Source organism: Crocodylus siamensis, chromosome 5, assembly GCF_052110815.1.
Source record: "Crocodylus siamensis isolate JL-2025a chromosome 5, ASM5211081v1, whole genome shotgun sequence".
Lineage (NCBI taxonomy): Eukaryota > Metazoa > Chordata > Crocodylia > Crocodylidae > Crocodylus > Crocodylus siamensis.
Window position 1 is genome coordinate 76,665,303 of NC_143399.1, and position 15,884 is coordinate 76,681,186.

A 15,884-nucleotide genomic window follows, 5' to 3' on the forward strand; every position below is an offset into this window, starting at 1 on the left:
TGCCTTCGGCACTCCAAGAATGGGGGTATTATATGGTGAGGACACTTCCACTAGCCACCCGCACCTCTTGTATTTCTCTATTAATGGCTTGAGTCCAGCTCTGGCTGCTCGGCTGAGTGGATACTGCTTTACCCAAACGGGCCCCTCCCCATCCTTGAGTATGATCCTTACCAGGGAGACCGACTTAGCTCGCGCAGGGGTTCCATCAGCCCATACCGAAGGGTCTACTCCAGTCATGTGATCTTCAGAACTTAATACAGGGCGTCGGTCCTCCAGGAGAGCCATCTGATAGTTCGAGCTCTGCTTGACAGGTAGCTGGACCACCATCTGGTCGTCTCTGAAAAATATCTCAGCTTGCAATTTTGTGAGTAGGTCCCGCCCAAGTAGGGCAACCGGGCAACTTGGAGAATATACAAAGGAATGCTCAAGCAAATGGTCCCCCACTTTGGTGAGGAGTGGCTTACAAACAGGGAGTCAGGATTGCATTCCCTCAATCCCTTCCACAAGTACATGCTGTTCACTAGTTCCTGCACAGGGGGGGTTTTCTGGAATCATTGAAAATGTAGCCCCAGTATCCACCAAGGCTTCAAAGTTTTTGCCACCAACCCTAATGGTTACCATGGGATCTTCTCGGGCTCCAACCCGAAGGGTAGTGGTCTTAGATCCCCGTCCCCTTCATTCTGTGTCCTCACCCTTTTCCTCTGCCGGCATGAGGTGACCTCTCGGTTCCCCCTCTCTCTTCTCCTTCAACTTTGGGCATTCCCTCTTCCAGTGTCCTTTCTCTTTGCAATAAGCACAAACATCTGCTCCCACTCTTTCTCCTTTCCCTTTCTGCATCCCAGCCTTTCCAGGGTTACCTCCAGTTATAGCAGCTGCCAGCGCGGCCATCTGTCGTTGAGCCTTTTTATCCTCCTTGCGCTCCTGCATATGCTCACGATTCCCATATACCTTATATGCAATTTCCACCAGCTCTGAAATCGGTTTCCCAGCACCTCCCTCAGTTTTCTGTAACTTCTTACAAATATCAGCAGCGGATTGACCAATAAACATAAGATTTACCATGCGTTGATTATCTGGGGCTTCTGGTTCTAGGTTCGAAAACCTGTGGAACGCCTCATACAGCCTCCCGAGGAAAGCTGAGGGATCCTCTTCTCTTCCCTGTCTCACTTCATACAATTTAGACAGATTAGTAACCCGAGGCACTGCCTTCCCCATTGCTTCCACTATAATCCCCAGATACCGTGCACTCAGCTCTCTTCCTTCTGCAGTATCTTCTATCCTGGGGAAGATCTTAGAAAAGTTTATTAAGGAGGCCATCCTTGAGGGACTGGCCCAGGCTAAAATTCTAAGGGACAGCCAACACGGGTTTGTTGCAGGTAGGTCTTGTTTGACCAATCTCATTTCCTTCTATGACCAGGTGACCTATCACCTGGACATGGGAGAAGAGATTGATGTCATATATCTTGACTTCAAAAAAGCTTTTGATCTGGTATCCCATGATCACCTCTTGGCCAAACTGGCCAGTTGTGGCCTTGGCTCCACCACGATCCGCTGGCTGGGAAATTGGCTTCGTGGTCGGACCCAGAGGGTTGTGATTGATGGCAGTCACTCATCATGGTGCCCTGTGACCAGTGGGGTCCCTCAAGGCTCTGTCCTGGGACCCATACTGTTCAATATCTTCATTAACGATGTGGACATTGGAGTCAGGAGTGGACTGGCCAAGTTCGCCGATGACACCAAACTTTGGGGCAAAGCATCCACGCCAGAAGATAGGCGGGTGATCCAGGCTGACCTGGACAAGCTCAGCAAATGGGCAGATGAGAACCTCCCGGTGTTTAACACCGAAAAATGCAAGGTTGTCCACCTTGGGAGGAAAAATCTGCAGCACCCATAAAGGCTCGGCAGTGCTACGTTGGTTAGCACTACAGAAGAAAAAGACTTGGGGGTCATCATTGACCACAAGATGAACATGAGCCTGCAATGCGATGCTGCGGCTAGTAAAGTGACCAAAACGCTGGCTTGCATCCATAGATGCTTCTCGAGCAAATCCCGAGACGTCATTCTCCCCTTGTACTCGGCCTTGGTGAGGCCGCAGCTGGAGTACTGCGTCCAGTTTTGGGCTCCACAATTCAAAAAGGATGTGGAGAAGCTTGAGAGAGTCCAGAGGAGAGCCACGCGCATGATCAGAGGTCAGGGAAACAGATCTTACGATGACAGGCTGAGAGCCATGGGACTCTTTAGCCTGGAAAAGCGCAGGCTCAGGGGTGATCTGATGGCCACCTATAAGTTTATCAGGGGTGACCACCAGGATCTGGGGGAACGTCTGTTCACCAGAGCACCCCGAGGGATGACAAGGTCAAACGGTCACAAACTCCTGCAAGACCGTTTCAGGCTGGACATAAGGAAGAATTTCTTTACTGTCCGAGCCCCCAAGGTCTGGAACAGTCTGCCATCGGAGGTGGTTCAAGCACCTACATTGAACACCTTCAAGAGTAAATTGGATGCTTATCTTGCTGGGATCCTATGACCCCAGCTGACTTCCTGCCCTTTGGGCAGGGGGCTGGACTCGATGATCTCCCGAGGTCCCTTCCAGCCCTAATGTCTATGAAATCTATGAAAGTATGATTATCCCATCTCAGTTCCTCAACAGGGCAGGTATCACGCAAGGTACGACCAGCAGCTCCCTCCGCTTCTACCCTGGCTGCTGCAATGCGCTCTGCCATCCCCAACACTAATCTCCTCTCCTCCTCAGGAGGGTTTGGAGCATCATCTGGACATCAGCCCAAGTGGGTCGATGGGTTTGCCCAATAGATCGAAACAGGTCCCTCATCTTTTCAGGGTCTTCACAAAAAAAGGGGCTCTGATTCTTCCAGTTAAATAAATCTGAAGTACTAAATGGGGTGTAGACAAAAGTTGCATTGCCCCCCTCTCCGATAACCTCTCGCATCGGGCAATTCAGCACCGGCTGTGATTCTACAGTCTTGCGCAAATAATACCCCTTATTCCCTGGTTCAGATGGGGCACTTGGCTGAGGCTCACGCTCTGAATCATTAGGTATGCTTTGATATGCCGGTGGTGGTTTCCCTGAGGGAGGGAGCGGTGGTGCAGAGGGACTGGATCCCGAGGAGGTGTCTGATTCATCCTCGCTACCTGACAGGGTGACTGGAGAGCGGGTCCGATACTCAGCCAATTCAGAATCCCCCCCCTCATTAGACTCAGGGAGTACAGGCGGTCCTCCTCGAGTCTTTCCTTTAACAACCATCACATGAGACTTTACTAAGCATTTCTTAATCCAAGGTGGCTGATTTTGAACCACCCGCAACCAACAATCGATATAAGGAAATGGATTCCAATATCCGTTCTGCATAACTATTTCATGGATAGCTATCACTTCTTTTACTACAAAAGATCCTTTCGGGGTCCAGTGGACCCCAAATGTTGGCCACTCGAGTTGACAAAACTTAATTAAATTACCCTTTTTCATCTTCACTCCATAATCTGCCTGCTTTCCAAATTTACTGAAATTTTGTAATATATATATAACCTAAAGGTGTATCCGAGTTTTCTACACGGGAGCGACCCGCACCCATATGCCCACAAAAGTGCACCCAACGCACACCAAATACCAAAAGATCCTAGTTACATATACCAGGCCGAAAATTTCCCAGTATTAAACCAAATCGAACGCGTCTTTGTTCCCGGATCCAGACCAAATTGGGCAAGGGAATTCGTATACTCACTCAGATACCCCAGAGATCTTGATCAGAATGCCGGAATGTGTGTCTGGCGTCCTCAGAAACCAAAAATTTTGCACAGGAGCCTTTAACTTCCCGGATATCCCGACTCACGTCTTAAGCCCCCTGGGCGAGCCCAAAAAGGCGGCTCGGTGCGCACTCCCCGTGGTGCCAGAGACAATCTTGTCACTGAATTCCGGGGTAGTCCAAGAAAACTCCTGCCTGGCTCGCCAAATTTGATGCAAAAGATTGCGGTTTCTTTCTTGGAGGCTCGCAAAGTATCACAGACACACATACATTAGGTGGCACAAAAGGTGTATTTGCAAATAGGGTCAGAGCAGAGTCAAAAACTCAGATTACTCTGAACCCACCAAGGAATTTTTGCAGGCTGTATTTATCTTTTTCCTCCTGGGCACATGTGCAGAAACAGGAACTCTTACAGCTCATTTCCGTTTCATACAAACATACATGTGGTTACATCACTACATCCATCGCATGTATATTATAATTAACTACTTAAGTATGCAGGGCGCATAGGTAAATATGCATCAGCTAATCAAGCATGCTCAGAGAATACTATAGGTCACCAAGAGTTTAAACCCCCCCACCTTTCAAGGACACAGTCAGTTGAATTCCAGCTTCTGTAATCTGCATGAGAAAAGCTAGGGAGAAGCTGGGGGAGAGTCTGTGATTTAGTATGAGAAGAGCTGTGGCAAGGCTGGGCAAGGAGAAAAGTCCTTGGCAGTGTTTCTTTCTTATCAGGTGCAAGATGCAAGCTGTGCATTTCTAACAATACTCCATTTCTAACAATCTAGTGATCCGCCAAGCAGTAGCCCCAGGGCTATATGTAGAAGCTCAGCATATTGCTACCAGGTGCATCACATGCCAGAAAGTAAACCCTCGAAGGAAACCCCCTGTGCCAATGGGAGGTAGGCCCTGGGCAGCGTACCCTGGACAAGCATGGCAGATTGATTTTGCCGAGCTCCCATGGTCCGGACATCATGGGTTTTTACTTGTTATGGTAGACCAGCTCTCTGGTTGGGTCGAGGCATGGCCCACCAGGACTGCCACTGTGGCTACAGTAGTGAAGTATTTGTTGCAGGAGATCATTCCCCGGTATTCTCTGCCTGAATCCATCGAGTCGGATCAAGGACAACACTTTGTGGGAAAGGTAGTTCAAGAAGTCGCACAAGCTCTCAAGATCACTTGGAAACTACACACACCATGGAGACCACAGAGTTCAGGACAAGTGGAACGCATGAATAGGACCTTAAAGATTCTACTCACCAAAATCTGTATTGAAGCACGCCTTAAGTGGCCTCAAGCATTGCCACTAGCTCTTACTTGCATTCGAAACACTCCCCGACGGGGCATTAAATTAACCCCATATGAAATTATGTTTGGCAAACCGCCTCGAGTCTTACCCCCGGGATGCGAGAAAATGTAACTTTTGAATTAGACAATAGCAAGCTTCATATGTATGTTATTGCTTTGCAGTCTGTCTTGTCTTCTCTTTACAGGTATGCAGCCTCCTTTCAGCGTCTGCCTTTAGACATACCGGTACATGACTTCTGCCCGGAAGACTGGGTCTTGGTGCAGCGGTGGAAAAAGGAACCTTTGACTGAGAGGTGGAGTGGCCCTTTCCAGGTACTTCTAACAACCCACACCGCTGTAAAGATTGCTGGCCATGACCGTTGGATACACCATACCCATGTAAAACAACATCCACGAGCGTCAGAGGACACCAACTCCCAGGACGAACTCACTCCGAAAGCTGAGTCGTCCTCGAAACAAGAAGCCAGCAATTGGAGCTGTGAACCCACTGGTGATCTCCAAGTGCGCCTGAGACGGCTTAATCAAAGTTCAGAAAATTAGACAAAAAAGTAAAAAAAAAAAGTTTAGGCTGTATTTGATCTCAAGAAAGGGAGAATATGGTGGGAATCTTAATATGCCTTGTTGTTATCTATGTAGTAAGAGAAGCAGGATTGAGCAGCCCTAACCGCCAGCCTATATCCCCGCTTCCCCCAATTGCTCCCCCAGGGACAAATTTGTATGTTAACATGATGGAAAGAATTGCAGGTACCTTCAATCTCACCAACTGCTGGGCCTGTGGGGGACTCCGAGAGGCCGGAAAACAGTGGCCTTGGAAGGCTTTTCCTTTGGCCCCAAAATAGTTGATAAGTGATAAGGCAGATGTTAAGAGTACTGGTCAAGAATGGGATGAGAACCGCAGCTAGGATCTTTCCCAAGTGGCATTAGAAGAGTACTGTATTAGCAATAATGGTACAGGGAGGAGTTTGGGACATAGCCAGCGTACATGAACATTGAAATGGGTCCGCACATGCACTACCTACCTGTTATGCCCTTAATTGCAGCAAGTATGCAGGTCAATGGAATTCTACTGCTGTTAAGCTCCCAAACTCCACGTAGATGAAATGTAACCCATCCACTCCACAATCATCCCCGTATGATGAAGACACCTGCTTCAAAAAAATTGATAACCACCACAGTTGAAGGGATACAAGTTGCAGCAGTCCCCCTCAAAGCGCAGACTGTAGCAAAAGTCATAGTACTCAGAAAAATTCCTCGTAATTATCTTGATCTGCCTAAATAAAAATGGGGAGCAGAAAGCATCTTGAGGGGGGAATATTGTTAGAAATGGAGTATTGTTAGAAATGCACAGCTTGCATCTTGCACCTGATAAGAAAGAAACACTGCCAAGGACTTTTCTCCTTGCCCAGCCTTGCCACAGCTCTTCTCATACTAAATCACAGACTCTCCCCCAGCTTCTCCCTAGCCTTTCTCATACAGATTACAGAAGCTGGAATTCAACTGACTGTGTCCTTGAAAGGTGGGGAGTTTGAACTCTTGGTGACCTATAGTATTCTCTGAGCATGCTTGATTAGCTGATGCATATTTACCTCTGCGCCCTGCATACTTAAGTAGTTAATTATACTATACATGTGATGTATGTAGTGATGTAACCACATGTATGCTCGTATAAAACAGAAGTGAGCTGTAAGAGTTCCTGTTTCTGCACACGTGCCCAGGAGGAAAAAGATAAATACAGCCTGCAAAATTCCTTGGTGGGTTCAGAGTAATCTGAGTTTTTGACTCTGCTCTGACCCTATTTGCAAATACACCTTTTATGCCATCTAATGAGTGTGTGTCTGTGATTTTGGTGGCCTCCAGAGAAACGAACCGCTTTAAGCATCACGTACAAGGGCCCTCTTATTTTATGACTATAAACAAGTCACAAGGTCAGACTTTGGACAAAATATGTATTTATATTTCTAAGCCTGTGCTTACAGATGGACAGCTTTATGTAGCCTTTTTGACAGTGAGAAGTTTTGATTTTGTTATTCAGTCAGACGATCTCTAAAAATCCTGCTTTTAAAGAAATACTTTTGCAATCAAAATGTAATCACAAATGTTTTGTGGGTTTCAGCTAGCATGAGCAGTAATATGCTTTAGAGTCCCAGTTCAAATACCCAAGCACTGAAAAAAGGATGTTGGAAAGAATGTGTGTGTTATAATCAGGGATCTGGGTTCTCCATTTGCCACAGAAAAACACAGTGAAATGCATATTTTTCTCTTTTTAATTAGAAAAACACAGGAAACATCATGTTTCCCCTTGCAGGCTGACAGAGTTCCAGCCTGCAAGGGGCTGGGGAAAGCGGGAAAAGGATGATCAGGCAGGGGGCACCACGTACATGAGCACATACACACACGCACATGGCCACTAGGCAGCCTGGAGAGCAGCTCCCCCCTGCCACCCATACGTACACAGCAGATATCCAAGGATCTTGCAGTGCGGAGAACAGCTGAATGTGCAGTATGTAGTGCTGCAGACTTGTTGAAAAAGGTGAATTTTTCAACCAACCAAAGTAATTTAGCATTAGAAACATTTACCAAGGCAAATGGTAATTAAGTATTAATGATTCTACACAGGCATGTCAGCAGATTCCTGGCCTCTCAGTAAAATAAATCCCCCGGAGAGGAGACCCTCCAGGAATAGAACTCCTAAGACATTGGAAGTAAAAAACAGAGTAAGCCTGGATAGACAGTCAATAATATCTTCTCTCCTCTCACGGGTGATAGGACAAACCAAATACCAAGATTAAATGGTATTAGAGAGGCTTCCATAACTGGGGAGAAGACACTGTTCTTCAGAGCCAAAACTCCCATATTCTGTCTCTCTAAAGCTGTGGATGGAGGAATCTGTGGTAATGTTACCTGTCAGCTCCATGTTCTTGGGGAACCCTGACACAGGACACAGACTGTCTGACTCACAGACTCACCCCCCCCCAACCTAAACAAAAACCTGAAGCAGAGACTGCAGTAAATTCTGGGATCAACGAAGCACTGCATGATGGGGAAGCTGTGTTCCAAATGCTAATCGACCCTTACACCCAGCTCACCATTTATGAGACCAGTTCTAATCTGGATTTACAAAGGTCTTTCCCCCCCCCCAACACACACACGCAACTGTAAGCAAAAATAAGTTTAATAGGCATCTCGGGCCGTACATTCCCCAGTCCCACTATGAGAGGCCTATGTAAACTTAATTGGCTAAAACTCAGTTGCCGGGTTAGGGAATGCTGAGGCAATAGACCAAGTCAGAGGGGGTATGGGCAACATTTGAACAATGGTACAGGGTTCATCACAGTGTCCAGCCCGTTGGAGCCCTGACCACAAGTGTTGTCATACTTTTCCCGAGACAACTGGTGGAAGTCCTCTCCACCACAGGTTATGAACGCTCCAATAATTGCCTTAAGTCTGTTAAAAGACTATAGTAAGATCTAAAAAGTAATGCTAAGCTGAGGCTTGTGCACAGCAAGCAAAAATCCAAAAACCCCTTGTCAATAAAAAGGGTGTTTCTAAAAACACCAAGAGAGATATCTGCTATCCATAAAAATGTCAAGCTGGCTCCAAGTAGGTGTTTTACTGAGTATCAATCAAGTTCCTGGGATGTTCCACTGAGATAACCCCTTGTCAATAGAGCGGTTGTTTCTGAAAACACCAAGAGAGATATCTGCTATCCATAAAAATGTCAAAACAATTTGATTTACAATATTGATAATGCTTGAAAAGAAACTAAACTGAGGGTATAAAAATCTGTAAAAAGAAGCAGCAGTGGGGGTGCTGACACCACTCACTTTCTTCTGGAGAGGCTGCAGGAGGAAGATCATCTCCCTTCAAGGATTGTGCTGAAAACTTTAACCTGTCAGCTTTGCAACCCAAGTGTCTTGGACTGGTGAGATCCCAGCTCGCTCTCTCTTTTCTCTTCTCTCCCTCTAAGCATAGATTTCTGAACTTGAACTGTATTAGTTAAGCTTGAGCCAAGTTTCCCCAAATACTTAGTGAAACCAGGGTATACTGTGACTGTTTGTGTTTGTTTTTCCTTTGCAAGTCTATCACTACTAGTGTCAATATATATTTCATCTACTTAGCAATAAATAACTTTTATAGTCAAACTGGTGGTAACTGGGTATATTTCGCCTTCTTTACTTCTCTTTCCCCACTTGCTCTGTAGCAACGCCCCTCTTACCTAAGCTAAAGATACCTGTGAAGCCCAGAAATACGGTGGGGTCTGCTCATCAAGAGACTAAAAGATTGGGACGTGCTGAGTTCGAAACACATAAGGGGATCAGCTTGTACAGGCTGATTGACCCAGTTTGGCTCAGACGTGCCCTAATGAACTGAATGCTGGCCCATGAGGGTATCATCTGGACCCAGCCAGATTCAGAGGTATTCTGTTCACCTGTGTGCTTGTGTCTGACTGTGGTTATTGCTGCTCTGATGAACTGATTCCTGGCATAGGAGGGTGTCAGCCTGTCCATGCTGATCAACCCGGCCAGGTCAGGCGTGTCACGTTAATCTGTGTGTGTTTGTGTGTATGATTGATTTGGGGACTGGAGGAACCCAGCCCCACTGAACTGAGTCCTGCAAGATAGCTCTATTGGGGGTGAGGGCTTGCAGAAGGGAGAGATACAGCTCCGTATAGAAATACAAGTAACACAAGCAGCACATTAATAGAATTACCAAGACCCTAGCCCTAATAAATGAGCACACCCCAAAGTAGCAGGCAAATCTGGTAACAGTAAGCATGAGAGCCTTGGCTTGGATCTTTCCCCAAAGCCCAGGTGTAAGAAACCCAGAGCTACCAGTGCAAAGCAAAGCAATAAAAAACCCCACACAACTACCAGTTTTAAGTTTATTTAACTTTAACTGGGCATTCAACATTTAAAACTGAGGAAGCAATGGAGAAAACAGGTACATTCAAAAGTAAAGGAATGATTCTTTTGATTCAAATTCAGCAAGTCATTTACAGGCCCTTTGTCAGTTGACTAGGAAACTAAATTTATGCATATATACAAGTACAGTATTCATGATTGTCCCCAACTAGCAGTCAAGATGTGTTTGCATATCAAAGTTCCATAATGTATACTTAACACTCTATATTGTTGAAATAATATGTTGTCAGTGCTTTGTAACCATGTTAAGCTATAACATTTAGAGAGGTCTTTTCTGTAAGACTAACGCTTTGTTCTTTGTGAAGAAAAAAAGCCCTTTTCCTAATGAATGCACTATTTCCCCCTTTCTTAGAACAAATAATGGTACTCAACTGAAAGAGTCTCCAAGTTTCATTTTCTCAAATCTTTTGGCATAGGTAGTAATAAGAATGTATTTGGCCTATTCAACATGCTCTGAGTGTAGGCAATTCTCTCAGAACTATTTACTTCAAAGTAAAATAAACCACTTTCTTAAAATAAAAATGGAGGTGGTCTACTATGTACAAATGCAATGTTAGGAACTTTAATTTCTAAAATTAAAGTCTGGAAAGTCACAGTTCATACTATCATATTTATATACATAAATAATTTGCAGGAAGGCAGAGTTAAGTGATGTTCGGAGCATAATTTTGAAACTATCCAATTTAAAAAAATCAGTATCTGAAGCTGTATGTGGCATTAATCCTTTAACCTTTAATTTTTAAAATGAGGGAAAGTGAGTGCACATTTCAAATAAGTGCACAAAGTTAATTCCAGTGCAAATATGCAGATAAAGCTAAACACTGCAACACACATACAGGAGTGTTTTAGATTTTATTTAGGCATGAACAATTTTCACTTCATTTTTTTTTTTACATGACTATGCACATAAGGCATTCTGCTCCAATTTCATGGTTATATGCTAGCCAAGCAAAGCATCAGGTTGATTAATCTCTAGGATGGTATTTTTCATGTGTCACTCATGTAACAGTACTTTTTAAACACACAATATAAATTGTTCATATACAAACTCTGGCATACATTTCCATACACTGATTTACACAGCCAACAGTCATTAGTAAGACCGAATAGCAGGTGGAACTGTTGCGCAATCTTCTTCATTTAAAGTATGATCAATTACAGGTCTGTATTCCAAAGTAACCTAAAAAACAATGCAGAGTGTCTTAATTAGAGCCCACCAAATTGTCATATCCAAAACAAGACAGAATAGAAAATACTGGCAATCTAATGAAGAATCTCTTTAAAAAAAAGAATTGGGACTGGTTTAATTCACTTCTGTAAAATGTACAGGTGGTAAGAGAGCTATCTAGAAGAATCTCTAATTTCTATTCTTTAAAAGTTCATGGAAAAATATTTTACAGGTAAAACAAAAAATGAAGAAAAAAACCCACCACAAACGTCTCTGCTTCTCCTTCTCCCCATTAAAAAAAAAATTGATGATACTTGGTTTTCAGCAGAAAAATTATTTTAGATAAAAATGTTTCTTTGAAAACAAAAAATTTTGGGCCAATTTTAATAATGTAGAATCCTTGCTAGAATTGGCTGTGAAAATGAGTACAGGCGACCCCTGTCATTCACGGGGCATAAATTCTCATATCCCCTGTGAATGGCAAAATCCACGAATAAGCTGGTGGTTGGGGAGGGACGTGGGGTGGCTACTGGCAGCAGCAAGCACGGAGCTCCCACAGAGCTCCTGTAAGTGTATAAAGTGTATTAAAAATACGAGTTTGGCATTCGCGAATATTTGAAACTACAATTAACGAGGGTTTCCTGTATTTGGAGGGTGAGGTAATCCCAGCAACAAACAGCAGACTAGAACATCAAAGATCACTTCAGGTATGGAATTTGTAAAACAAAAGATTTTTAATCCATTTTTTTTTTTTTATTCCTCCAAATGCTTTATACTGGGCAGAAAAATATATTTTATCAGTTTCCTACTAATAACTTTACTAAGACTGAAAAAGAAAAATTATGGTAATCCAATTCCTGTACCAACTGCATTTGAACAGCAATTCCATGACTTCTTTCAAGCAAGGTTCTTGTACATTTAGTTCTCCACACACTCAAAGGCACACAGTACATGATCTTGTTACAACAGTATCAGGTACTTTATGAAAAAAAAAAAAATAAAAGGCTCTAATGTTCCATTATCAGCCCATCAACAGCTGCCCAATAGGACAAGGCACCCTCCAAGCACAGCATCAACATACCTTCCCAGTCTTGATATCCACATAAGAAAGAGTGTGTTTCCTCCAATGCTGTTCAAATGTTTTTTTCTGCTGCCCCTGTGTTGGCTTGGAGTAGTCATATTCATCTACCCTTACCTAAACAGAACAAAGTATTATGCTGATGTGGACTAGGAATTCCATTTTACAAATCCATATGATAATTACATTTCAAATTAAGTACTTCCAATCATAAATACGGTTATGAGATTTTAAGCCTACCTGGCAAACTTTATAATATTTTATACCAAATCTTGCTGGTATTTCAAAGTCATTGCAGAGCTCCAGCAAGTTAATAAGGCAGAATATATTCTTGTTACTTCCCTATTTTGCTACACTGCTTCCAATCTTCCTTACAAATCCACTGCCCATATCACTAGTAAGATGTCAGCACTTCAACAAGGTCAAGTAGCAGTGTACTGCAACCTACTACTGCTTTCATCCCATGAAAAAGCAGTCAACTGGGTATTGGAGGCGCTGGTCAATAGGCAATTAGATATATTCACTTGCACAATTGATATCACAAGCCAGTTCCACAGACTTTAAACAGACATTAATGGTTTAAAAATTTGATCAAGTAAAATTTGACCTTTGAGTAAAAATAGTATCAAGGACAAATCATCCAAGACCACAGCATTTGTTTGCTAAGAAGTGTCAGTCACATAACACAGAATATTTGTACCTTGTAGTCTTCTCTGGCATGTGCACCACGAGATTCCTTCCGAGCCTCAGCACCATAAATAGTTTGCAGAGCACAAAGCATCAGATTTTGCAGTTCCAAGGTCTCCACCAAGTCAGTATTCCACACAATACCTAACAAGATGTTAAAAATTTGAAAAGTTTTCCAGTAGCAAAGAAAAAACCCACATACGACTAACCAGATTAGATTTTCTCCTTTCATGTTGGTACAGAGAATTACAGAACCAGCTATAATCAAGTACAACCCTTCCTAGAGTTTTAAGTGCATCTGAAGCCAGCGGCTGAAAAGCTCTCTTCTGGTTTTGCATCCCTCAAGCTGACAATCCTACTGATCTGCAGCAAAAGAGATGGGGGTTTTGAGATGTATATGCTACAAAAAAAGACCAAACAACTACTTCTAAGTCAAAATTACAGTGACTGTATTCTTGGGGATAGCTATTCTTCTTGTACTCCATTCACTGAAGCTCTCCCTGCAGGCGGAGATATGTTAAAAAAAAAAAAAGTTAGGAAAAAGGGCAGGGAGAATTTAGAGTCAAGGCAGTGTCGTGTTAGTATAAATCCTCATGTAAATCCCCTTTGCAGAGCTATGAAAAAATGGAGATGTTTTGTCTCCTTTTATTGAAGAGATATATCGGAACATTATGCTGCCATTTATGTAAGGCTGACATGGTACTCGCCTAAAAAGGAGATATTTATAATACTGAAAAGTCCAAACTACTTTTGAATATCTGGAGGAGGAGAGGAACTGTAATAAGCAGTAAAGCCTGATAGAGGCATACTTGCCAGAAGTCAGTAAATTGACATGAAGAACCTCACATTCATGACTGTCTGACTTTTTTCTAACTACATGCATTCTCCAATGTACTGTGATGTAGGAAAAAGATGATATGTTTCTGATCTAATTCAGTGGTCCTCAAGACAAATCAGAAGTTTACTTCTGTAACTCTGGCTCAAGACTTTCATACCAAAAGCTTTTTCTTAGCTGAAAATGCCTCCTTGCAGAACATTCATGTAGTCTCAACATTTAGAAGATAAGGCCATTCACAAGTATCAATAGAACATGTAGTGGTTTGAATGTTTTTGTGATGCTTGCTGACCTCTGTCAAATGTTTTCAGCTTGTCCAAATCGTAGTAAATGCTGCTTAGCTTCTCACAGCCTTCTTGTAGTACAGAGCCTGTACGAAACACTGCAGCATGGGTTTGCATTGTCTGCAACATAATGTTAAAAAAAAAAAACAGCAAGGTGAAAGACATACCAATTGATCTTTACTGCACACCCAAAAATCTTATAATTTTGTGACTGCAACCTAAATCGCTTTAGGGGTTTCACTTCAAGCCGCCTAAAATTTGTCGCTTACACCTGCATGTGCAGTTCCAGTTAAGCCCTTCCCCACAAGTTCAACATAAAACAATCCCTAGACATACATAGGATGAATTAAAAACACCCACAAGTCATTACAGCCTTACATTTCATTCACCATCACTCTCACTGAGTCGGTTACAACTAGAAAGAGCATTCAGTGAATTATATTTAGAAGACGGTAATATCCAAAACTTATAAAGGAGATGAACTCATGGCAACAGGAAATTGATAGCACTAAGAACTCAGTAATAGTGTAGTGCAGTGATTCTCAAACTTCTTTTTTTGTGGACCACTTGAAAATTGCCAAGGGTCTCAGTGGACCACTTAATGAACTTTTTTTATTCTACAAATCAAAACACACAACTTATATTTTAATATCAGTAGTCTTACCTTATAAGTACAGATATTCTCAGTTGGTCCACAACCTTTCTGCAGACCACCTGAATGGAGCTTGTGGACCTCTGGTATAGTCTATTTTAATAATCACTTTCATCTTGTATACTACGCTAGTCACCAATGCTGGGATTCTTACCTTTTGCATGTTAAGCCTCAGTTCTGATGTTCTTATGCTTCCATCAGCAAATCGTAATTTGTCAAGATTTGCAACAGATTCTTCACCAGCATTTGGTTTAATTGAAGAGAGAGGTTTGCCTGTTAAAATAAAATGCATAGTTGTATAAGAAAAAAGGGCTTAGTTTTAAGATTACATAGTCTTCAAAATACAGTAACAATTTCAAACTACTTTAATTAATACCTCAAAGGAAGCTCGCTTACAAATTCTAACTGGCTAGTTTTTTTAAAAGCTATCACAGACAATATTTGGAAATACTGCAAAATATTTGCTTCAATTCTGTACTGACAGAACATTTACTTACTATTTTTTCATATACCATATTTACTTCAGTACAAGACAAAGTCGCTCCCCAGTCAGCCTGGGGGAAAGCACCCCTCGTTTTACATTCGCATACAAGGAGAATGCATTAAATACATTGTTCATCTTGTATCTACTGCTAAAACCAGCATGTGCTCAGTAATGGAAATCAACTACGAAATTGATTTAAGTGCAGCCAACACTGAGCATGACTAGAAAACACATGGCCCATATTGGTTAAACATGCTGACAGGAACTGACCACAAGGATGGGTTAGTGAAGCCCACTTGAATAAGATATATGTTAGTGTCTATTGAGTGCAGTCCCCCTCACTGCTAACTTTTTTAGATGATGGTGAGTCACTAAACCACGCTGTGATGCCCAGAACCAGAAGAGTTAATGAGCAACTTTAACAAGACAAATTTGCTTTCTGAAGGTATCTGAAGTAGCTTTAGGAGCAGTTTCTTGTCTGTCTGGAAGAAATTTTATATATAGCTTTTTATACTAATCTTCAGAAAGCATTAACTTTAAAAAGCAGAACTAAGAATTATACTGTAGACATACCTGATTTATAAAATTTTGCTTAGAGTCCATAAAAAAAAACTAACAAACATAATCACAAGGTATAATTAACACAGTGGGTTGAACTTTGGTAGGGATATGTTAATCTCATACCCCAAAGTGATGTAGTGTAAT

At 42.6% G+C, this 15,884-nt stretch overlaps 1 protein-coding gene across 2 annotated transcripts in view; it reads right to left on the reverse strand.

Moving 5' to 3' along the window:
* Window positions 1–9,937: 9,937 nt before the first annotated feature.
* Window positions 9,938–15,884, reverse strand: part of SDHA (succinate dehydrogenase complex flavoprotein subunit A) — a 33,172-nt gene continuing 27,225 nt past the window's right edge. For both annotated transcript variants that reach the window (XM_090049207.1, XM_090049206.1), the window contains exons 11-15: window positions 14,850–14,968; window positions 14,052–14,163; window positions 12,938–13,068; window positions 12,241–12,354; window positions 9,938–11,171 (exon numbers count right to left, since the gene is read on the reverse strand). In XM_090049207.1, the coding sequence (XP_089905333.1) occupies window positions 11,085–11,171; window positions 12,241–12,354; window positions 12,938–13,068; window positions 14,052–14,163; window positions 14,850–14,968 (563 nt within the window). In that variant the 3' untranslated portion in view covers window positions 9,938–11,084. The remainder of the gene's footprint in view (window positions 11,172–12,240; window positions 12,355–12,937; window positions 13,069–14,051; window positions 14,164–14,849; window positions 14,969–15,884) is intronic.